Source organism: Arvicanthis niloticus, chromosome 3 (genome assembly GCF_011762505.2).
Source record: "Arvicanthis niloticus isolate mArvNil1 chromosome 3, mArvNil1.pat.X, whole genome shotgun sequence".
In the NCBI taxonomy this organism is placed as follows: domain Eukaryota; kingdom Metazoa; phylum Chordata; class Mammalia; order Rodentia; family Muridae; genus Arvicanthis; species Arvicanthis niloticus.
The window spans coordinates 111,954,756-111,980,128 of NC_047660.1; the positions used below are offsets into that span (position 1 = coordinate 111,954,756).

Sequence of the window (25,373 nt, forward strand, 5' to 3'; positions counted from 1 at the left end):
TAGAACTTTTCTATTATAAAGGACCCTAGTACCAAAGGAAGATACCTTCAGCTAAACGCAGAATAACTAAAGTGAACCCTCCACTTGTTATCCCTCCCATCCCCAGTAAATGCACAGTGGGGATTTTTAAAGGACTTCTCACTGTGTATGACTACAACCTCTTTCTTGGGAGCTCTGGAATATTCATCCTGCATGTTAACTTTACTTTCCTCTTTCCAGCTGGGTGTACGACCAAGCCAGGGAGGTGAAGCACCCCGAGAAGTGACTTCAGACTCAGGAAGCATCGTTGTGTCTGGCTTGACTCCAGGCGTGGAATACACTTACACCATCCAAGTCCTGAGAGATGGCCAGGAGAGAGATGCACCGATCGTGAACAGAGTAGTGACACGTGAGAAGAGCCTTCTTTTTTTAACTTTTAAACTATTTAAAAAGACTGCCAAAGCCAAGTGTGGTAGTGTGTGCTTTGAATCCTAGTGCTTGGGAAGTTAAAGATGAGGATCAGGAGTTCAAGGCTAGCCTCACCAAAAACTGGGGGGTCGATCTGGTAGAGCTGGGTTTTATAATACATACTTCTAATCCCTGTACTTGGGAAGCAGAGAGAGGCAGATGTTTGCGGCTAGCCTGGTCTACATAGTGAGTTCTAGGCCAACCAGGGCTGCACAGTGAGAGCCCATCTCAAGAAAAAGGAAACAAACTCCTCTAATTCTTTTAAGGCTAGCGTCCCAGCTTACTTATGAGATGGAACAAGGGAAGAGCCCTTCTCCTATTTATATCAACAGAGTCTTCAGTTGGATGTAGCTGGTATCATGCAGGCCACAGAATTGGAAGCATTCCTTCCATGTCAAAAGCCTTCTAAACTGGCAAGATGAACCAGTTTCAGTAGTGACTTATAATAGCGTTAATCCTAATGAATCCTCTCTCAGGGGGTTACTGTCGCCTGTTTTTATAGAATACTTTCTTTATTTTTCCAATCCTAGAGGGAAGGGATAAAGGAAGGAAAAAAGGAGGAGAGAGGGAAGGAGAGAAGAGTGGAGAGAGGTTGTGGAGGAAACATTTCGCAGGCCAACTGTTTCTTGTTCAGTTTAACTTTTAAATTTTCTTTTCTGTGTAGCGCTGTCTCCACCAACCAACTTGCACCTGGAGGCAAACCCTGACACTGGAGTGCTTACTGTCTCCTGGGAGAGGAGCACCACCCCAGGTAAGAAAGCAGAGCACCACCCTAGGCAATTGTGGGGTGGATCTGACGGCATGTATACACGAGACTCTCCCAAAACAGAGTTTGATTCTATTCAGAGAAAAAGAGAAAGGAAGTTCTTAGCTCTCCACGCGTGATACAGGTTCATGAGCTACATGTAAAAACGTCTGAGTATGTTTTCTTAATTCACAGGAAAGAGAACAGTCAAATGCTAGGCTGGAGGGTGGTGGTGGTGGGGCGGGCAAATGTTTATACTGCAGGGAATTACAAGGATTAGATGGAAACAAGATTTTGTTCAGTTCATTAGAAATGCCCAAAGTGGGGCTGGAGGGATAGCTCAGCAGTTCAGAGCAGTAGCTGCCTCTTTTCAGAGGACCCAGGTTCAATTCTCAGCACCCACATGGCAGCTCCCAACTCTCTGTAACTCCAGTTCCAGGAGATGGGAAACCCTCACACAGACAAACATGCAGGCACATCCATACACATAATAAACAAACACACAATCAATCAATCAATAAATAAATAATTAATAATAAATTTAAAGCCCAATTTAAAGGCTGAAATCATGATATATATATATATATATATATATATATATATATATATATATATATATATATTCATGACAAATCTCTTGGTATCTGGGTGGGGCTGGCTTCAGGATTCCCGGTGATTCTAAAATCTGCAGCTGCCCAGCCCGTTGCATAAAATGCTGTGCTTGTGTATAACCTATACGTTGCTTGTGTACTTCAGTTATCTGTAGGTTACTTCTACCTTAATATATTGCAAATGTTGTGGAAGTGAGTGTAGATTATTTAGGGAACAGCAACAAGAAAGAGTGTGTGCACAGTGCAGATCCAAACTATTTTCAACCAGTTGTTTTATTTTTTTTTTAAATCCATGTTGGTTCAGTACATAGATCTGTAACCTATGGACATGTAATGAGTTGAACCATAAATGTAAGAGAGACAGGGCTCGGGTGAAGGCTCACCTGGGTAAGAGCACGAGGACATGAATTCATCCCCAGCAGCTATTAAAAAAAAAAACCTGGGCGCAGCTACATGAGCCGCTGTAATTCCATTGTTGTAGGGGATGGAGGGAAGTGGGCAATGGATTATTGGAGTTTGCTCACTGGCAGCCTAGCTCCAAGCTCAGTGAGAAATCCTGATTCAAGGAAATAATATGAAGAGTAATAAAGAAATGAAGCTGTAAGTGTGTTCACATGTACTAGAATATCTTTAGGGCTGGTGAGATGCTTTAATGGATAAGGGCTCTTGTTGCCAAAGTCTGAGTTGATCTCCAGGAGTCACATGGTTGAAGGAGGGAACTGACTGCCAAATGCTATCCCAGGACCCCCACCAGCTGATCATGGGACAGCACACTCTCGTATATATGCACACAAACTAAACAAATAAATAACCATTTTATAAAAGTAACATTGTCATCCCAACACTAAGGCTGAGGCAGGAGGATTAGCCTGGTGTATACAGTGAGTCTTATTAATGCTAGCCTGGGGTCATAGTGTGGGCTGTGTCTTGACAAAACTATAAACTATATCCATATCTATCCCTATATATTATATATATACATACACACCTTTGTATGTACCTTTGTATGATGGATGCATGCCTATGTGCAGCTTTCATGTGTATGAGTTTGGGTGCTACAGTGTGTATGGGGGTCAGAGGATAGCCTTCAGTATACATGACTGCCTTCCATCTTGTTTAAGATGGGGAGTCTGAGAGCTTCTGGGAACTCTCTTGTCTTCACTTCCCAATGGTCTCAAGCAACACTGAGGTTTCAGACACACGCTTTGGCGTTTGGCTTTATGTGAATTCTGGAGTCAGGAACTCAGGTCCTTATGAGTATATAGCCAACAACTTAACCGCCGAGCCAAATCTTTAGTCTATAATTTGTAGAAATAATTTCTTACGCTGTTCTTACTCTTGCTCGGGCATATGTGTCAGGCAGTTATCTATAAGTGTGTGTGATTATAGTCACACAAAATAAAACTAGTTTAAAACACTCCTTTTGATCTCCTTTTGAAATAGACCGAGTGATGTTTCCTTCTCTGTGGCAGCAATGTATTGTATAATGTGACAGCTACACTGTTTCCAGATAAGTTACTCTGGCTTTGAAACTTGAAGCTGACAAGTTCCTTGCTTCTTGGCAGCTGGATCATTAATCTTTGGTTTCAGTGGCCTGCCCACTCAATGGTCAGTTGCAAAGGAAATGACCGAAACATTATTGACTTCCCGTCCCATTGGGTTTCCTAGCACATGATGCATTAATGTTCACCTTCTCCCCACTGACAGAATACACCCTCATTCCCTGTTCTCAGTGGGTCAGTATTGTTGTGTCTTCTTCCAACCTGGCCCTGCAGAGCTCTGGCCACTATTAGATTTATTGATGCCTCCTTTTCTTTAATACCTTGACTGCCCAATTTTCATAATTCTGAAGTCTTTTATGATTAATTTTTTTTTTTGAGAATGAGCATCTATATTACTGTTTTCCATCTCTCCTCCACCCCTGTGTCCATAGATCAAACAAACCTTTATTCTGGAGAGTGTTTAGATGGAAAGTGATCTCAGAGCATTCTGGAAAAGTAGAATATTCCTCAGCTCTCTTGTAGGTCACCCATTAAGGAAAAGCAGGATAAAATAGTAAAAAAGAAGCTGGAATTTGAAGACAGGAAAGTCTCAGGTCTTCTCTAAGATTTCCTTATCTTTGTTAAAGTCCCATGATTTTATTTTGTAGTTAAGGCACTTATACGTGTGTAAGATCACCCAGTGGGTGCAGTGTAGGATGATCCAGCTAGCAATTTTCATCTCAAACATCCATTTCTAAGTGCTTGGAGACTCATGGACTCTCTAGTTATTGTGAAATTATCATAAATTGCTATAGACTAGTCACTCAGCAGAGTAGAGAGATTAAAACTAATTCCTACTCTCTGACTGTCAGTAAGTCATTGCCCTGCCCCTTGGTCCCACCTTCTCCTCTATGGGTCCATCATTGGTGTACAGTTTAATACACCCTGGGTCATAATGTTCTGTATGGTAACTTCCTCTCTGCATTTACTCCAGATATCACTGGCTACAGAATAACCACTACCCCCACAAATGGGCAGCAGGGGACCTCTCTGGAAGAAGTAGTCCATGCCGATCAGAGTTCCTGCACTTTTGAAAACCTGAATCCCGGCCTGGAGTACAATGTCAGTGTTTACACTGTCAAAGATGACAAGGAAAGTGCCCCTATCTCTGATACCGTCATCCCAGGTAATAGAAAAATAAGCTGTTATCCTCAGAGTGCCAGTTTGAGTAGCGGTGGGGATTAGCATCTTAATCCCAGATGACTGAATGTGTCAGATACAGTTGGGATTTAATGCCAACCTCCCAGTGCGCTCTCCAAAACCACAAAGCCAAAGAGCAACTGTTTGGATGAGGGCTTTCCTGTTTGTTCCTTCTGCTTCACTCTCTGTGCTTCCCCGGGATGCTGTTTGTTGCCATGGGTACGTGATGAGTGCAGCCACGGCATTAACTCTGTGCTGTTTGCTCACATGGAAAGATTACTAAACAGTGTCGCGTGTCTGTACCCAGTGCTGACAGGCTAAAAGTAATGTGGTAAATGCATCCCATTGGGGCGTTTGTGCCCCAGGTTTTACAGTCTGTATCCACCCCCAACGGTTATCTAGAAAACAGTCTTTGTCTCCATATGTGAGCACCGAAACACACTTGGCTGACAATCCAAATCTTTATCTTGCAGCTTCACATCCTTTTAAAAATTGCAAGTGGGGTGAAAACGACAGAAAGGGAAGAAGTAAAGGCCAGGCCCCCCAGGCTTGCTTTCTTCTGAATTGAAAGACAGAGTCACAAAGGCCTGTCTAGGGATAGGTCTATTTATTGTTTGTCCCAAGTCTTCTCTAGAATGAAAGCGCTGGTCAGACTCTCTTACCTCTGCAGCATTTTGTTATGCATTTATGAATACTAATTAAATTACATGAATTAAAATGTTGGCAGTGGGATGGGCTCAGTGCTCAGTGATGGCTGGCCTTGGCCTGACTGTGCGTTTGAGTGGCACCTTGACAGCATAGATTAATACCATGGTCATGATGCCGTCCGTCATGGGCTTTGAACATTGAAAATAAGTAAGTTAACCAGCCAATTTTTTTTTAAAGCCTTCGTAAGATTTTATTTTCTTACTAAAGGTTCATGTTCTTTCCCCCCAACATTGCTAGTGTCTTTTACAGATCAGTTTAGGTTCTGAGAAGGATTTTGACATTGTAAATGTGTTTATGAGTATTTTTTTCTTAGCACTTGAGAAGTTAAAATTGTACCATTGAGGAATATCTTCTAAATGGGAGAAAGCCCCTAAAAGAACGTGGTAACCCGAATTATTCTCCCAGCGGAGTTAATTACTCGTGAAGCCTGGGAAGTCTTTTCAAATAATTTGGGACACTTTGCATATACCATCATTGCTTGACCACTCTGTCAATTTCACTACCGGTCACCTGATGTACACCGCTTTATTTTTTCCTCTTTTTTTTTTTTCTTCTTTTTTTTTTTTTTTTTTTTTTTTGCCTCTACTTTCCTTTTGCCTCCTCTTTGCTTCGTAACTCAATAGAGGTGCCCCAGCTCACTGACTTAAGCTTTGTTGATATAACTGATTCAAGCATCGGCCTGAGGTGGACCCCGCTAAACTCTTCCACCATTATCGGGTACCGAATCACAGTAGTTGCGGCAGGAGAAGGGATCCCTATTTTTGAAGATTTTGTGGACTCCTCAGTAGGATACTACACAGTTACAGGGCTGGAACCCGGCATTGACTATGACATCAGCGTTATCACTCTCATTAATGGCGGAGAGAGTGCCCCTACCACACTGACGCAGCAAACGGGTGAATCTTGAAGTCTTCTGTGTTTGAGACATGGATGGTGTTGCATGCTGCTCAGTCACTGTGGTTAAATCTGGATGTTTCCAAGAAGCCAGTGATTGGCCACGGAGATGAGGGCGAGGCACATTCAGAGATAAGGGATACATCAGCCTAACTGCGTGAAAACATATATAAATAGTCTCATGCACTTTCATTCAAAGCACAAACAGATGTGAAGATGAGGAACTCTAGATCTCTGATTTACGAAATGCAAAGTAGATTAAATTTGCGGATCTTGAGGTTTTTTTTTTTTAAGTATGACTACCAAACCGAATGACGAGCACCCATTTATACTAAGACACGCCTCCAAAACGCACCGCTGTGTGTTTCCTCCTCTTACCTTTTGATAAGATCCCATAGCTAATAAAACACCCCCCCAAATTAGGGTGGAACAGAAGAGGAGTTCTCGGGGTTGGAAGACAGTGAGTCATAGGGCTTTCTAGATACTGATGCTAGACAGGATGAGGAAACCCCTCTTTAACCACAGTCTGGAGACGAGCATGCAACATCTTAAAGGTTCTCTGCCCTGCATGGTAAGAAACACTGCTGAGAACCACTGTGCATGAACCCCTCACTTGTAAGTAGAGTTCACTGAATGGAATTACTGGCAATGCAGTAGTGTGTAGATACCTCACTCTGGGGAAACTGAGGACCCTTGTCTTTTTTGTCTGCGTGCATGTGTTTCTTTGGAAAGTGCTGCTATGTATTCTTTGCTGTGTGGCAACTTAAGCCTCTTCAGCCTGGGATAAAAGATCTTCTGTGGTATCGATGTACTAAAACACCAATAACAACCACGATAAAGAGCCAACCTATTCGAAAGTAGATTAAAATTCCTTAAAATGCATTGATCATGGCAGAAAGGTTAAAGGGGCCTAACAGTATTCTCTATAGTGTTTTGTTTACTTTTTTTTTTAACCGTAGCATATCATGATTTAGATTAGGTTAGATTAGACTGTTTGCATGATTGTAACTGTTTCTTTTCTGCATGAAATACTGTTTTTTTTTTACGTTTCCAGCTATTTTTTTTTTAGCTTTGACTTTAAAATCGCATTAACTCAATCCTCCTTGTTTGAAATCAGCTGTCCCTCCTCCCACGGATCTGCGATTCACCAATATTGGTCCAGACACTATGCGGGTCACTTGGGCCCCACCTCCATCCATCGAGCTGACCAACCTCTTGGTGCGCTACTCACCTGTGAAGAATGAGGAGGACGTTGCAGAGTTGTCCATTTCACCTTCAGACAATGCCGTGGTCCTAACAAGTAAGCCCCCAGGCGTAACTTGTTCAGTAGATACTTATCTGGTGCACAACAAATGGATTCTGAATTCTCATGGAGGAACACCTAAGAGAAAGGAGAGCTGTAACAGAGAGACACACTCTCCAAGTTCAACAGGCAGCTCTGTAAACTGTGAAAGATAGAATGATTCTGCTGGAGTGGCAAACCTTTGATTGCTACAAATCGAAGTGGAAAGTACCATCTGTGAAGCGCCAAGGTGTCAAACACTTTCTGCTTCCACATAAGTACACAATAAATAAGTGACTCCCGAATGAATTCTGTAACTAAGGAAAGAGTAAGAAACACGGGGTCAGCCTGTCTGGTTTATTGTCCTCTCTTGGGTGATACCTACCACCAGTAGGTGGTCTATTTAGCATTAAAGAATGTAGAATCAAGCAGAAATGTAGTTGACAATTCAGAAAACATCTGTTTGTACTATTTCCCTGAAGCCTGAGAGTTTAGAAAACAACTGACATTTAATTGACAATTTCTATAAATTGTCTCATCCCGGGTCTTACTGGAAGAGGATATTCTGAATTAAAGAGAACAAGAGGTTGCAACATTGTAGGAAGATGTACAAGTACACAGGTTCCACAGGAGAGCAAAGTAGTTACATTTAGCTACATTCCCAAATATGGTCAGAAAACATCCTCTCCCTTTCAATGTGTCTCCGAAAGTGAAATACAAAGAGGCAGCATGACTGGTCTTCTTCCTCGCTTTATGGCTTTGTGGCTTTGTGGCTTTGTGGCTAAGGACCAGAGTATCCAGATACTTAATTTTATTGGGGCCTTCCTTAAGCTCATTTCTGTCCAGTTAGTAGGAACCATATTGTCCAATATACTAGACCCCAAATCACATGTTGGTCCCCGTTTAGCCAAACCCTGTCAAATGTTAATTTTGTGTTTTAAGAGTCTTAATGCTATGACGCCAAAGGAACTACCCCTTAGAGAAGTCATTATTACATTATTTTAAAGATTAAGCAGTTTGGGGCAGTGTAGTGAACCCAGGGGCACTGGATATGTTCGTTGTCTTGAATACATTGATGGTCCCACAAGGACACATGTCAAATTTTGTCCATCTATACATCTTAACATTGCATAGCACAGAAGCTGCCGACTACCTCATAAGGTGGCTGTGATGGGTATCCCACAAAACTTTCGTCAGTGGCCCTCATAGGTGCCCTTTCAGATGGATGAGAGAGATATTAATGCCCCGTGCTTACACTTGACTGGGTTCCGTTTATACATGCGGAACCGAGGGGCTTACAGAGGCACAGGACAAAGTGTCCTTTACTTACAGATAATTTCCAAACGTAGATGCTCCTTTAGCTACAGGTAGGCTATGGGACTGAATGCTTGGATATTTTATCAGAAGAAGTAGTCCAGGGAGCGCCGTGCTTTCTCATGCTCTCAAGTTTAAAGCCAATCCCACTTACCTCTTCAGATCTTCTGCCTGGGACCGAATACCTAGTCGGTGTCTCCAGTGTCTATGAACAACACGAGAGCATCCCTCTGCGAGGAAGACAGAAAACAGGTGAGCCGTGTCGGCAGCTCTCAGCTACCAACTTTAAGCAACAGAATGATAGGTTGAGTCTATAGATGCATCTCCACCTTTTGTGGTAAATTACTTTTTATTAATTAATTAATTAATTAATTAATTAATTTTAGTTATAGAGTAGTGGCTTTTGTCACGGTATTTTCACATGCTCTGTTGATCTTCCTCTTCTGTTCCTTTCCTTGTCCCCTGCCACCCTTCCTGGTCCCCTTCCTCCCTGTAGTAATGTGATTTTCATTCTCATGTCACCTTGTCACCTATGACCCCTTTCACCTCTCCTCCTGAAGGCAGCTTCTTTTCTCCCCACATTCTCTTTTCTAGTTTCAGGACCTATGCGCTGCACACACATGTAGATGTTCCATACACACATATGAAAAATTAAAATCTGGGATCCACATACCAGAAAACTTTATTTGTCTTTCTGAGACTGGATTGCTTTGTTTAACATAATAATGTGACTTTGTGTAACATAACAATGGAGTTCCCTCCTTTTCCTTGTGAATTTCACTGGGTTCTGGTCCTAGTTAGGGCTGTTATGGAAACACCGGGATCCATAGCAAATTGGAGAGGGAAGGATTTTTTTGTCTTATACTTCCACACTGTAGTTCATCACTGAAGGAAGTCAGGACAAGAATTCAAGCAGGGCAGGGACTTGGAGGCAGGAGCTGATGCAGAGGCCATGGAGGTTGCTGCTTACTGGCCTGCTCCCCATGGCTTCCTCAGCCTGCTTTCTTATAGAATCCAGGACCATGAGCCCAGAGAAGGCACCGCCTACAGTGGGTTGGGCTCACAATGGGCTGGACCCTCCCCTGTGAATCACTAATAAAGAAAAAGCCTTACAAGTTTGCCTTGATCTTATAGAGGCATTTTCTTAATTAAAGATTTCTTCCTCTTAGATGACTATAGCTTGTGTCAAATTGATGCAAAACTACCCAGAGCAATGTTAAAGCTTGGAAATAATCAGTATTTTGGTATAATGTAGAAATCGACTATAGTTTTATATATTGTTTCAGTTACTTTGAAAAAGAAAAAAAGAAGTGCATGTGTAAGCTGATTATTATGGTCAACTATCAGTATCGTTTAACAGTGTCTTGCCTACCCCCATATCATCCTTGAGGACTCAGCTGGTGGTTGTTGTCTTTTGCTCCTTGGGTGGAAAAAACAGGTCTCGATTCTCCAACTGGTTTTGATTCTTCTGATATCACTGCCAACTCATTCACCGTCCACTGGGTGGCTCCTCGGGCCCCCATCACCGGCTACATAATCCGCCATCATGCCGAGCATTCTGCCGGAAGACCCAGGCAAGATCGAGTGCCTCCCTCAAGGAATTCTATCACCCTCACCAACCTTAATCCGGGCACAGAGTACGTTGTCAGCATCATTGCTGTTAATGGCAGAGAGGAGAGCCCCCCACTGATTGGCCAGCAATCGACAGGTAATTTGGTTCTTTAATCTGCAAAGAAATCCCGTGGTGTGGATTTTGAATGGTTTGGTGTAGGCTGTGAGAAAGCTTCATGCTGTTCTTGTCTGCATCACTTGAAGAGTAGATCGTGGCAGGAGGTACACTACGGGCAGTGATGGAGTGATGCAGGCCTTTGATCCCAGCACTTGGGAGGCAGAGGCAGGTAGATCTCTACAGAGTGAGTTCCAGACCAGCCAGAGCTACACAGTGAGACTCTATCTCAATAAAAAAGGGGAAGAGGGCAGTGACAGACTGTGGCAAAAAGATCTCCAAGATTACATTAAAAAAATTTTTTTTTTTCCTCTGAGAAATTGTCACCTGATTCAGCTATGCTCTGGTGTTTTTCCTGGTCAGTGTTTATTTATGATGTTTTGGGAGAGTCTCATAGCCCAGACTGACCCACAACTGGCTTTGTAGCCCAGACTTATCTAAGATACTTTGCTTTGACTTCTGAGTGCTGGAGTTACAGGCCTGAGCTACTACTCCCAGCTTGGATATTTACCTTTTTTAAGATGGTTTCAATCCAAAACATAAACATAATATGGTACCAAAGATATTATAAACCTATGATTTTTTTTTTTTTAAGTTGGGCTTGGTAGCACAGATACTTGGGAGGCTGGGGCAGGAAGGCCATCCTGGGCTGCTGTGAGTTCAAATTAGCCTGTACAATTCAGTGAAGCCTTGTCTCAAAATAAATAAAAGTTTTTTAAAGGGGAGCTCTGGATGTAGCGTAGTGGTACAGTGCCTGGTGTGGTGTGAGTCAAGCCCTAGAGTATGTCTTTAAGCACAGATATATTTTCAATGACTGTTATCAGAACAGTCTGTAGTTTAGCTATGAGTAGGGGTGTGTGTGACCACTGTTTCCAAATAGCACATAGTTAAGGGTGCATGGGTAGAATCTCTGTAAGTTCCAGGCCAGCTTGGTCTACAAAGCGAGTTTTGGACAGACAGGGCTGTTAACACAGAGAAAGCCTGTCTCAAAACAGCAGAAGAAAAAAGGGGGGAAAAGTGCATGGGTGAGTGTCGCTGTAGTTATTATAACTTCTGTGATTTAAATTATTTTCCAAAGGAAATGGTGAGGAAAAAGAATTGACAATTTGAATGGTTTCCCTAGCCCCTTTCCTCGACCTCTCCATAGATTTTAATTCTACTAATTCAGTGTTGCATTTAGATTTTTTTTTATGAAGGAAATGTAACAGTTATCTAGGGAAAGACAAAAAGTGGATCTGAGCTTTCTTTGTGATGTTGTCCTGTGATTTTTCTAGTTTCTGATATTCCGAGAGACCTGGAGGTCATTGCTTCCACTCCCACCAGCCTGCTCATCAGCTGGGAGCCCCCCGCCGTCTCTGTACGCTATTACAGAATCACCTACGGAGAGACAGGTCTGTTCACTGTGTCTCATTCCCCCTTAGGGATCGGGGTCTGGGTGGGTAACTTGAAAATCTAACCATGGGTAGAGGAGTAAATGCTAGCAGGCCCATTTAGAAAATCTCTCTCTCTCTTTATTTTTGTCCAAAAATGCATGGGAGCTATGTTTAATTGATTATAAAATGAAATTTAAAGGTTGTTTATACACTGCAGCTAGGGTGGGAAGCAAAACTTTGAGAAAAAAAGTTTATATATTCACAAATATTATCATTGGTAATTCTCAGCCCTTTTTTTTTTTCATTGTTCTCTGTATTTAACAAATTCTGTTAACACTTTTTTTGTTTTGTTTTTTTTTTGTTTTTTGTTTGTTTGTTTGTTTGGTTGGTTGGTTTTTCGAGACAGGGTTTCTCTATGTAGTCCTGGCTGTCCTGGAACTCACTTTGTAGACCAGGCTAGCCTCGAACTCAGAAATCCGCCTGTCTCTGCCTCCCAAGTGCTGGGATTAAAGGCGTGCGCCACCACCGCCCGGCCTGTTAACACTTTTGTAAAGAATGTCCTTCATTCCATTTTAGGTTGAGTGAGCCACATTCTTGTCCCCTTTTCTATTTATTTAATTTAAAATAATTAAAATATAATTACATCATTTCTTCTTTCCCTTTCCTCTTCCAAACTGTCCCGCCCCTCCCACCACTCCCACCACTCCTTCCCAATTTATTGGCCTCATTGTCTTACTGTTAGACACACACACACACACACACACACACACACACACAGTGCATGCATATCCAACAAATATGTATAAATACGTATTGTTTAGTGTTGCTTGTATGGACATGATTTCAGGGCTGACTACTTGGTATTTTATTATCAAATAGGGAGCTCATTCCTGGGGATTTCTTCACCTTTTGCCTGTTAATCTACAGCTCAGTGACATTTTAACCCAGGGATGTTAAAATGACATTAGCTGGAGAGTTCTCCTGGTTTTATATACTTATCAGGGCTTACTACACACATCAATATACTTGTCTGTTCAGGCTGGTTTAAAGCAGCCACTCCTTATGATGGAGCCTGCAAGCTGCAGTGATTTCCATACTGCTTTTGACATGTTAATATTGGAGTAACTCCTGGCTCCTCAAATTCTCTGCTAACTCCTTTTGTACAGGAGGAAATAGCCCTGTCCAGGAGTTCACTGTGCCCGGAAGTAAGTCCACAGCCACCATCAACAACATTAAACCAGGAGCAGACTACACCATCACCCTGTATGCTGTCACTGGCCGTGGGGACAGTCCAGCAAGCAGCAAGCCAGTTTCCATCAATTATCAAACAGGTACAGACTTTTCTTCTGGGGTAACACGGGGTTATTTATAAAGATGGTTATCCCAGTATTCATCCAAAGTATTTTCTTCACTGTGCAATTGATCTTTCTTTATTTTTGTGTGGTGCCGGCGATCAAAACCAGCATCTTATATGTGTGTGTGTCTGTGTGTGTGTGTGTGTGTAAATATATATTATATATATAAAGCAAGTTGATATATATATATATGATATATATATATATATATATATCATATATATATATATATATCAAGTGCTGTACACTGAACTACACCCTCAACCCTGATTTATTTTTGTTAATAAAACAAAAGCCTGTAGCTAACAGCACCTACAAGTAATAGAATCTTGAGACAAATGTACAAAGAAGACCTCAAGAGTGGACATTTTTGTCTGTGTTTGAAACTGCTACAGCCATGTATCTGCAATAGACATAGGGGGCATTCATAAATACTTGTAGAAAATGACTAGATGGGTTGACTGATTAGGAGACAAAGACCTGCCTGAGATGTAGTGCTTTGTTTGTGGAATCAAAGAATCAGGTTGCAAATAGTTGTAATAGTGTCTGGATGCATGGCTTCCCCTCTTCAAGCTAACCCTTTTTATTCTTGTCAAAAGAAACACCTGCAATACATTAATAGAAGCAAAAGATCATTTGCACACACTAGAATTGAAGGCAAGGGCTTGTCCAGTCCTGCCTCCAAGCACTGGGGCATCACTGCTTTCTTTTGTACTTACAGAAATTGACAAGCCATCCCAGATGCAGGTGACGGATGTCCAAGACAACAGCATCAGTGTCAGGTGGTTGCCTTCAACTTCTCCTGTGACAGGTTACAGAGTGACCACCACGCCCAAAAATGGCCTAGGACCATCAAAAACTAAAACTGCCAGTCCAGGTAAGAATAACCAGAATGTCATACCTAGCAAGATGAACACGGTAGGAGCTCAGAAGTTTCCATTTGGAGTGAGTGTCCTATGTGGTGTGTGTATGGTGCTTCCGTTCATAGACTGTGGCCATTGTACGGTGCTCCTGTTCATGGACTGTTGCCAGCTCAGTTCATCGGACAAGTTAGTATTCATATATTTCAGGTCTTATTTTCTTTATACTGTAGTGTGTAGTAATATGGACTGTTTAAACCCTTAGTCACTAGGAAGAGAAGTATGTACTGATGCTGTAGGTCCTTCTAGATCTGATGTTCTTACTACATAAAATGGCTTGCAAGATATATGATCTCAAGACAGTTTCTTAAGATCAATTTGATTTCTTTTTTTCTTTTCAAGAATAGCCTCATTAATTTGGGGAGCATCACAAGTTGTAAAGCTTATTCTTGAATTTGATTTTACTGTGGTATGCTAAATATTTTTTTTGAGACAGGATCTCATGAAATCTGTGCTGGCCTTGACTGCACTACGTAGGCAAGGATGACGTTAACTTCTGATCTTCTTGTCTGTGTCTCCTAAGTGCTAGTACTATAGGCATATAGTTTACTGTGCTGCTGGGTATGGAAGCCTGGGTTTGTTTATGGGAACAGCATTCTGCCATCTAAGCTGTGCTCCCCATGCCCAATTTCGTTACCAGTGAACACGTTTTCCTGAGAGGAAACAGGCATCTGACTACCGAGTGAGATGGGTATTTAATGATTATTCTGCAAGTGAGAATCATAAGCTCAGCCCCTGCTTTTCATTGAGCTCTCAGGAGTAGCTTGGGTGGCTCTGTAGACCTGCAATTGCTTCTCCTTCCTTTTCAGATCAGACAGAAATGACCATTGAAGGTTTGCAACCCACCGTGGAGTATGTGGTTAGTGTCTATGCTCAGAACCAGAACGGAGAGAGCCAGCCTCTGGTTCAAACTGCAGTAACCAGTACGTAATCAATGCTCAGTCTCTACTTCCAAAGTCATATTGTTCTTGGGTGTCCTGCTGCCCCTGCCCTCCCCTGCACATCTCATGCCATTGTATACAGGGAAAGACAATGGGTCAGCCGGCTCATATCTTAAGATGAGCCCTTGGCCAACATTTTTTTCCTTCTTGGTGCCGCAGCGAGCTTGCAGGAAAAAAATCACTGTGGTGTTGCCATCGATGGCTGCTGTGCTTTGAATCGCCTTCGCTTAAACAGCCTCAGCAAAATCTTATTTGCTTTTAGCAAATCTATGAAATATTTCTCCAGGACCTATTTTTTTCTATGACTGGATGGTACCGTTGACTATAGTATGCCCCAAGAAGTGGTTATGTTTGAAGGACTGTGGCTGTGTCAGCCTTTTAATATAAAGACTTAATGGGGGGGGGGAGTAGAATCTAAGATGAATTTATGACTTGAAAAATCAACTTTACCATTTCCAAGATATAGAAAATCCAGGTCCTTGAGACTAACATCACATTGCAGAATCAAATAGAATATCTTTAAATTGATACAAATAAATTTCCTTTGTGGAGATTTTTTTTTTCAGGGTGTCTACATACCTCACACACCTTGTTTTTAATAAGTAACGTGACACTGCATATGCTAAACCTCAAAAAAGAAAGAAAAAGCCTTTTAAGCAGATGTCAAGTAACTTTCTGTTTTAATAGCGTGATAATTGGAATTTAATTCATCAAAGAAAATGGTATCTGCCGAACTGCTTTGCATGGTATAAAAATATGCTTGTTTCACAACTTGCTTTTCACATAACCTCTTACCATTAATTTGCCTAACAGACATTGATCGCCCTAAAGGACTGGCATTCACTGATGTGGATGTCGATTCCATCAAAATTGCTTGGGAAAGCCCACAGGGGCAAGTTTCCAGGTACAGGGTGACCTACTCGAGCCCTGAGGATGGAATCCATGAGCTTTTCCCTGCACCTGATGGTGAAGACGACACTGCAGAGCTGCAAGGCCTCAGGCCGGGTTCTGAGTACACAGTCAGTGTGGTTGCCTTGCACGATGATATGGAGAGCCAGCCCCTGATTGGAGTCCAGTCCACAGGTATATCGTTAACCGCACCGCCTGGGTGCTTATGGGAGCAGTGGCTTTATGCCTTGCTGACGTTATACTTTACTGGGCTATTGATTCCCGTGTAAGGGAGAGTAGAAAAATGCCCTCAAAGTCTTAGGAAGGGCCCTCTTTAATGAGGAATGGTAGCAATCAATGAAAGGCAGGTGCTACTTAGTTAACTAAGTCTAATAAAGAGAAATTTAAAGTAGCTAAGCATATGTGTGCAAATATATATATAATACATATATTTAAAGATTACAAAGCAAGACATTTGAAGCTATTAAATTGTGGATTATTTCCTAAGTGACACACCTCTGTGGTGACCCTCCCTCTCCACACATGAAGGAAAGAAGTCTAGAATCATAGAGCTTACTCTGAGAATTGACCCTAAGCCAGGCATTTTCTTGCAACATGATCAAAGAACCAAACACATGGGTAAGATCTCTCCTGGCTAATTATCCTGCGCTGGGCCTTCATTTGCTTAAAGAATTATGATCCAGATGCACAGGACGGAGCCGTTAGGACAAGTGCTTCCTTTATCCTCTTGTGCTTTACTTCTGGAGCGAGGTTGGAATGCTCAAAGCATATAGAGGTGACAGTCTGTGTTACTGCTCTCTGCTTCTCTTTCTTGCCTCTATTGTGAACCAATTTTCTTCTTATGCTACGCCGCAGAGAATACTTCAAATTTAGCAGTGATATCTGCCGTGGGGTCCAAATAAAAGAGACAATAAAAACAATTCTATCTCTTGGATAGAATACTCTGTGAGATGGTTTCCCATACAAAGATAATTTATATAGAAAAGGGGGCCATTGCTCATCTTTTTCGTACAAATGAAAAAAAAATCAATTCTAATGACTAATAAGGGAATTCAACTCTTGGTTTTTAAAGGGGTAGGGGCTAAGACCCAAAGTCTCTTGGAGTCCTGGCATTTACCCAGGTGTTTCCAGTGGTTCTGAGAATTGCCAGTATAAAACACTTGTCTCGTGTCTTCGTTTTTATTACTTGTTTGTGCTGACTCTCTGCTGGGCCAGGGAGTCCACCAGTCCCTACAAGAACAATCCATTCTCCTTTTTAAAAATTTGCTTTATTTCCCTTTTCCTCGTTCCCTATAAGATAACCTTTTAACCAATGACCATCCTGACAGCCATTCCTGCGCCAACCAATCTGAGGTTCACTCAGGTGACACCCACCAGTTTGACTGCCCAGTGGATAGCGCCCAGTGTTCAGCTCACTGGCTACCGAGTGCGGGTGACCCCGAAGGAGAAGACTGGACCAATGAAAGAAATCAACCTTTCTCCAGACAGCTCATCAGTGATTGTGTCGGGACTCATGGTAAGAAGTGAGCTTCCATCTGTAGAGAAAGAAAGTAGGTCGTTTCATAGAGTCTGTCAGGTGCAATCTCATAATAAACCTAATGTGCTTTCCTTCTACCATCAAATAAGTTTGTCACAAATGTATACAATAGAATTCTTTTATGCTGACCTAGGATTTTCAAGGTAAACTAAGATGACTATTGGATTAGAGTGGTGTAAATAGCTTTGGATTTCATGCAGGTCTTTGACAGAAATATTCTGCTTTTTTTTTTTTTTAAGTGGTATTCTGTGGGGAGCAATTTATATATCCACTCTGACTGAGTTTATGGTTTTTATGAGTGGTGTTTCCTCGGCAAGAAGCATTCTTCAGTTAGTACCAATGTAACTTGGCACTACCCTCATTAAAACATTTGAAAATCAGCCAGGTGTGCTTTAATCCAGGGAGGCATAATAAGCAGTGGGTCTCTTGAGTTCAAGGCCAGCCTGGTCTACAGAGTGAGTTCCAGGTCAGCCTCCAAAAAAACCCTGCCTCAAACAAGCAAGCAAATCATATTTAAAACTCTTTCTAGGCATGCAGAAATTAACTAGGATCCTTATAAGGGCTTAGTGCACATCTTAACACAAGACCAGTTCCAAGGGAAGCAGCAGAAGAGAGGTCAGAGACAGAATAGAAACTTTCTCTTGCTTTTCTGTGATCAGAAAAAAAGCAAAACATGATTTACACCTGTCAGATCATAAAAGCAAAAAAAAAAAAAAAAAATCTAATACTGATTTTTTTTCTTATTCATTTTTACTACCACTTGTGGATTGCTTGGACTTAACCCCTGAGAACATTTTATAATTCACTTAATTTAAATGTGTTGTCAATCATAGGTAAAAGTGAGGTTGTTCTGGGAACAGGAAGTGTTGGGGTTTGCTGGGTATGCAGATGGTCTTTTATCATCATTGCATTTCTCGAAGGCTTTGGTAGAACTCCAGGCTTCATGCAGTACCATTGCCAAAGCTTCTCATACCCTTTTTTTTTCATATCTTTTTTTTTTTTTTTTTTTTTTTTTTTTGGTTTTTCGAGACAGGGTTTTTCTGTGTAGCCCTGGCTGTCCTGGAACTCACTTTGTAGACCAGGCTGGCCTCGAACTCAGAAATCCACCTGCCTCTGCCTCCCAAGTGCTGGGATTAAAGGCGTGTGCCACCACCGCCCGGCTTCTCTCATATCCTTCTTTCCAGGTGGCCACCAAGTATGAAGTCAGTGTCTATGCTCTCAAGGACACATTGACAAGCAGACCAGCTCAGGGAGTCGTCACAACTCTGGAGAGTGAGTAATTCGATGTTTTAATACTGACAGACCCTGAGTGTAAAAGGAAATGAAAGATCTTTAAATTAAACCACTGACTTAACCATAGAATTTGGAAATTCATAGAGTAGCTTCTCGTTTCGGGGACCCACTTTGTGGATGCCATCTGGAAAATGGGCTGCTGAAACAAATGGAATCACTTCCCAGTGTTGGGTTGGTGTGGTGGGTTAGAACTCACAGCTGGTTCACGCTGTACTGGTGAGGGTCGGTATTCGTAGAGTTCATCAGAAAGATGAACTGGCTTCTGCCACAGGAAATATGAGGCGAAATTAGGTCTGTGGTCTAGTCTATTGATGTTTTATCACCTATAGAATGATTAACACGTGAAGCCTTATAGAAATGACAGAATACTAGTCACCTATACATTATTACTAATTGTCTATATTATAATTCCTACTGTACATTCTCACATATTAGTCAGTTAATCATTGTGACTCTTGTTTGACATATTTCTAGACACTAGAGAGGCAGCTCTAGGAGCTATTGATAGTATTTATAAAGCTTTTCCATCTCTTCAAAGGAAAGACCCGAGAAATGAACATTTTCATATTTCCTCAGTACCGTTAACCTATTTTTCTGATGTCAAAGGGCGTAACCTACACATTATTAGATGTATGTATTTCCCGAAGTGGATGTATTTGTGTAATGAGGGCTCATTTTAAAATATCAGAACCTTACATATATGAGCCAAACGTGCATTAATCTCTAGCTGTGCTCCTGCACAGATGTCAGCCCTCCAAGAAGGGCCCGTGTGACAGACGCTACAGAGACCACCATCACTATTAGCTGGAGAACGAAGACAGAGACAATCACTGGCTTCCAAGTCGATGCCATCCCAGCCAATGGCCAGACCCCAGTTCAGAGGACCATCAGCCCGGATGTCAGAAGCTATACTATTACAGGTCAGTGCACTCGGCAGTCTGCCTGTGTATGCCCCTGCAGGATAAACTGGCTAGTTAGATATTCTAGGTCTAGTATTAAGAATGTGATCACCATTCCATGATCTGTTGACTTTTGTTTGACCTATAAATCTCATTCTTCCAATGCATTGTTTCATAAAACACTCATTATTGTTTAATGCAAATCTGCATACCTGTAGTCATAGGCAGGAGTCTGAGGCAGGGGGATGTAAGTTTGAGATCAGACAGTGAAACCCTATTTTCTATTTTAAAGTTAATACAGAGTACATAAAGATATAAAATAGTAACATATAGTTCTTAGCATTAGCATGCCCAGGTCTTAAAAAGCATAATGAAATTTATAGTTACAAACAGCACTACATATAATAAAGATGGAAGCTGTAACCAGAGACGATTCAGTATCAGGACATGAGTGAGCTGCTTTTGAAATGGGCTTCTCATTCATAGTGACCTGTCCGCACCGTGAAGCACGTTAGCTCCCCCTGTGAACTGTTTCTGGCATGGGATAGGAGTCAAGGAAGTTGTCGGCAAGCATGAGAACTCACCAAGTAGAGTTAAGAATGGATTAGAAAGGTGTGTCTTTTCAACTTCCAGGTTTACAGCCAGGTACTGACTACAAGATCCACCTGTACACTCTGAACGACAATGCCCGAAGCTCTCCTGTGATCATCGATGCCTCCACTGGTAACTACACTTTCTTTGGAGGAAATGTCAACTGACTGGTGCATATTGTAATCAGCCGGGGAAACCTTAGAAACAGCTGGGGAGCTGGGATTTTCATGTTCTAGCTCCCCAGATACTCGGGTTCTCTTCCTCCTCTGTTTGCTAGGCACAACTGTAAGATTAGTTTCATGGCCATTCGTTTTCTAAGGTGTCACTTTGCTTGCCTTTCAGCCATTGATGCACCCTCCAACCTTCGATTCCTGACCACCACACCCAACTCCTTGCTGGTATCATGGCAGGCACCCCGTGCCAGGATTACTGGCTACATTATCAAGTATGAGAAGCCTGGATCCCCTCCCAGAGAAGTGGTCCCTCGGCCCCGCCCTGGTGTCACGGAGGCCACCATCACTGGTATTGCTTCCATGCTGCGATTTTTTCCCCCTTAATCATAGATACCCCAAATCTATAATACTCCCCAGTTGTGTCTTTGATGCTATTTTGTGAGAATGAGGTGGCCAGACTCTAGATGTTCTTTTTAGGGACAGTAGTGTTCTCAAAATTACATAACTGAGCATGTAATTTCAGTGCCATCATAAGACAAAACTATGGTGTATGTCTCTCGGATGTAAATTCTTCATTATTCTTGCCACCCTCCCCCCAAATAAGATAAAGTGTGTATATAGTATCTCCTGGATGTTGAAGTCCCTAAAACACAGAGGTATCAGGAGATCACGGCTTCTTTGTTGCATTTATGGAACAAGAAAATAAGAGTCTGATATGGGAAGGCTTAAGCAGGAGACTTCCTAATTTTTGCTCTGTCACTGACAGCTGTCCGTGATTAGGTCTAAATAGAAGTCTGAAGTCTCTGGTGATCTCTCCCAAATGTATATTCCACTGGCAGACTACTGTATAGTTTATCTATAGGCTGATAGAATCCTCTAGAAAGTTTACCATGAAACTGCTCATTCAAGTGTCAGCTGAGGTTGTAAGGTGATTAACAGGCCGAGTGGCCTTTGGGTGCACAGTGTAGGTGAACAAGAAGTGAAGCTGAACTACCTCTTTAAGATGTCACAGACAGCTGAGAGGAATGCTTGCTCCCCGGTAGCTTCTGCTGAGCCGATAACTGGCCGTGCCTTCCAACATAATGAAATGGCTGTGTTTGCCATCAGGTCTAGAGCCAGGAACTGAGTATACCATCTATGTCATTGCCCTGAAGAACAATCAGAAGAGTGAACCCTTGATTGGGAGGAAAAAGACAGGTAAAGACTCATAACAGTGGTTGGTTTGCAGGGTGAAGTTCTCTACGGTTCAACACATCTCTCATGGATTTTTTTTTTCTAGCAGAATGGCTTAAAAATTGTACTGTTTGGCACGAATCACCTAACATGCTCTAAAAATGTTTATTTATTTCTCTACAACCTTAAGTCTTTCTTACCTTACAGAAATTCAAACTAAATAGTTTAAATTAGAGGTTGGGGGGAGCTTTTTAATGGTGGGAGTAAAACCTTTCTGACTTGTCTGGATTTATTTATTATTTGATTTCTGAACTTCAAATATTTCAGTTACTTGCAAAGGCTTAATTGGAGCAGAATCGGCTTTCTGTGGGGCTCAGCGGTTCAAAGCTTTGTCTGTATGAGAATTTATACTAACATTTTTTCTCCCCGTCTAAACTGTAAAGAAATCTGTGAGAAAAAAATCAAGATTTCTTTCTATAGAATGTTTTGTGATCTGAGAACCACTGGTTGTCTGTAAGCATTGATTGGGTTGATTGATATCCAGTTGTTGCTTGGATTGACGGTGATTGGTTGCTTCTTCTTTGAGCTTAACTCGCTTTGCTTTTTTGGCTCTAACCTCTCTTGGCTAGATGAGCTTCCCCAACTGGTTACCCTACCACACCCCAATCTTCATGGACCAGAGATCTTGGATGTTCCCTCCACAGTTCAAAAGACCCCCTTCATCACCAACCCTGGGTATGACACCGAAAATGGTATTCAGCTTCCTGGCACAACCCACCAACAACCCAGTGTTGGGCAACAAATGCTCTTTGAGGAACATGGCTTTAGGCGGACTACGCCACCCACTGCGGCCACCCCCGTCAGGCTTAGGCCAAGACCATACCTGCCGAATGTAGATGAGGAGGTCCAAATCGGTCATGTTCCCAGGGGAGACGTAGACTACCACCTCTATCCTCATGTTCCGGGGCTCAATCCAAATGCCTCTACAGGACAAGAAGCTCTCTCTCAGACAACCATCTCTTGGACGCCATTCCAGGAGAGTTCTGAGTACATCATTTCATGCCAACCTGTTGGCACCGACGAGGAGCCCTTACAGGTATATTACAGCCCTTGCAGGTATCTCTCTATGTAACTGTGTCATCCAGAAGCAACCGAAACTTAATGTCAGATGCCTACCCTCCCAGGACAGATGCTATAACTCTGGTTGGGGTTTGTTTGACTGTTTTCTCATTGTGACTCAGAGTGCGTCACTGAGGTTGACTCAGTAGAGAAAATGAAATTATTTTTATTACTGCCATACACTGGAGACTACTTAGTGAGATGGATAAAACAATGATCTTAGGAAGAAAAGGAAAAGTAATTTATATGAAGTTTGAAATGCCACCCTTGGTGTCTGTCCTTGAAGAGTCACGTTATCTGTTATGTGTCTAGGAAGACTAGGTGAAGCTTTGGGTACCAGCTGTTATAAGAGATCGATTCTCCAAAACTCTCTTCTTTAATTTGTCCCACAGGTGCTAGAATCAATTTTTATTGTGTTATTTTTAGAAAGTGGCAGAAATTTTAAAATTGACTGTACCATAGGACATTTATTAGCTTCGAAACTTCAGTCTGGGAATGTGCCAGTATTTTAGGAAAACCCAAGTTCTACTGTGTTGGCACCTTGCATGGCACGTGCCGTCCATCTGTGGTGCTCATATTTATGAAGAGGGTTTTGCCAAGAGTTCTAGTGCCCACAGGATTCAGAGGAGGGTGGTATAGCTGAGGGTTTCTGGGAATTGTGGAACACCTAGGTAGAAAAATCTAGCAGAAATAATGGTTCTTTTTTAAAAAAATTATTTTAATAATTTTTTTATGTACATTGGTGTTTTGTTTGCATGTATGTCAGTGTGAGGATGTCAGAAGCCCTGGAACTGGAGTTACAGGCAATTGTGAGCTGCCATGTGGGTGCTGGGAGTTGAACCCAGGTCTTCTGGGAGAGCAGTCAGTGCTTTTAACCACTGAGCCATCTCTCCAGCCCCCCAAATGATTGTTCTTTACACTAATTTAATATCTCATCTTGACTGGGTAGGAATCCTGTACACATGTTCTCTCCCTTTGCCATTTTTAAATGGGAGTGGGGGATTACATATAGACTAGGGACGTTAGCTTGTAATGGTTATGCCTATCTCTCATTGTAATGCTTTCTCCCTGCTTTGGATGTATAGTTCCAAGTTCCTGGAACTTCTACCAGTGCAACTCTGACTGGCCTGACCAGAGGGGTCACCTACAACATCGTAGTGGAGGCACTGCAAAACCAGAGGAGGCACAAGGTTCGGGAAGAGGTTGTTACTGTGGGCAACACTGGTAGGTACACCGCTGGTCTGTTCAGGCACATGCTTCTTGCTGGATCAGCCCAGAGAAAGCTTGGTCTCTTGTTCCTGGTTGTCTTTGAACTTAGTAAAATAAGACTACACGACAGTCAGGAATGTCCCCTTATGTAATACCAACACATGTGTGTGATTGACAGGATGCCGAGCCTGGGAGGGACAATAATATTTTAGTCTAATACATTTTGTCCTTCCTATTGAGGATCCAGTTAATAGAGGCAGTGGTTTCTTGGTACCTTTTACTATTATCTCGTCCTGTACCCAAACAGAATACCCATAAATAGTCCTCCTTGACAATGTTAAGTGATGGATTAGGTTTTGTTCCTAATGCAAAACATTACCAATATCGCCTCTTTTTCCCAAAGAGCTCCCCGTTCCACATTTCAATTTTATATACTTTTTTATTTTCTTCTTTTTAGATTTACTTATTTTAATGTTATGTGTATGGGTGTTTGTGTGCAATATGCATGTATGTCTGTGTGCAGTATGCATACAGCACCCATGGAGGCCAGAAGAGGGCGCCAGATCCTCTGGAACTGGAGTTACAGATGGTTGGTAATTACCATGTAGGACTACTCAGTGCTCTTAACTGCTGAGCCATCTCTCCAGCTCCTTTATGCGTGTGTGTATACACACACACACACACACACACATACACACACATATATATATATATATATATATATATATATATATATATAGTCATGTTATATACATGCAAGCTCTTAATAAAGGTTAAATGACCACCATGCAACATCTTACTAAAGGTTAAATACATTTAATCCTGAAAAATCTTAATAAGGGTTGAATGACCTTGACTCTTTTGTGTATCCTCTGAAAAATCTTTTGAAGCCAAGCGGTGTGTTGTGTCATTTGGCTTTTTAAGTTGCAATAGCTAAAGATTCACCAAGGAGCATGAGTTAGGGCCTAACTAACTGAGACTGTGGATCTGGAGTCTTCTTGTACTGTAAGGGTTCACTCCCACTTCTTTTGGGGAGCAGGGCCACTTACTTCTTTTTAGTCTCCTTCCTCTGAGAAAGACTGCCAGTTCACTCATAAACTTAGACGTTGCATGTGTGGCAATGCAGAAGTGGGCAGGTCCTCTGTGTTTCCATCCACAGTAATTAGCATTTGCTTTTTGTGGTTTCACTCGTAAATGCCACTTGAAAGAGATTTTTTTTCAAAAGCATAGGGGTTTTGTGGTTTTCCACAAACCCCCTATTTTCGATTTCTTGAAGGGAGGGGGGGTGTTTCAGACAGAGTCCTACTGTGTAGTGTGCTGTGTGTGTATAGTGTGCTGGATGGAACTGTTATGTAATCAGCCTCCATGATGTTAGAACAGACCTTTAACTCCTAGATCTTTTAAAACAGTGAATCCCTATGAGAGTTTCGGCCTCTTTGTTCTCTTCCTGACTCCTGATTCCATCCGTGTCCT

General features: G+C 42.0%; 1 protein-coding gene across 10 annotated transcripts in view; it reads left to right on the forward strand.

Annotated features, from left to right (window-relative positions):
• Fn1 (fibronectin 1) overlaps positions 1–25,373 on the forward strand; it is a 69,352-nt gene that overhangs the window by 34,578 nt on the left and 9,401 nt on the right. Inside the window, exons 22-41 of one of the 10 annotated variants that reach the window (XM_034497764.2) lie at positions 220–388; positions 1,112–1,198; positions 4,279–4,470; positions 5,816–6,088; positions 7,204–7,386; positions 8,845–8,934; positions 10,121–10,390; positions 11,683–11,799; positions 12,948–13,112; positions 13,858–14,013; positions 14,866–14,979; positions 15,811–16,080; positions 17,235–17,422; positions 18,628–18,715; positions 19,480–19,656; positions 20,269–20,358; positions 20,569–20,748; positions 21,507–21,596; positions 22,202–22,668; positions 23,777–23,915. In XM_034497764.2, the coding sequence (XP_034353655.1) occupies positions 220–388; positions 1,112–1,198; positions 4,279–4,470; positions 5,816–6,088; positions 7,204–7,386; positions 8,845–8,934; positions 10,121–10,390; positions 11,683–11,799; positions 12,948–13,112; positions 13,858–14,013; positions 14,866–14,979; positions 15,811–16,080; positions 17,235–17,422; positions 18,628–18,715; positions 19,480–19,656; positions 20,269–20,358; positions 20,569–20,748; positions 21,507–21,596; positions 22,202–22,668; positions 23,777–23,915 (3,505 nt within the window). The remainder of the gene's footprint in view (positions 1–219; positions 389–1,111; positions 1,199–4,278; positions 4,471–5,815; positions 6,089–7,203; positions 7,387–8,844; positions 8,935–10,120; positions 10,391–11,682; positions 11,800–12,947; positions 13,113–13,857; positions 14,014–14,865; positions 14,980–15,810; positions 16,081–17,234; positions 17,423–18,627; positions 18,716–19,479; positions 19,657–20,268; positions 20,359–20,568; positions 20,749–21,506; positions 21,597–22,201; positions 22,669–23,776; positions 23,916–25,373) is intronic. The other 9 variants (XM_034497766.2, XM_034497768.2, XM_034497774.2 and 6 more) reach the window with 9 other exon arrangements.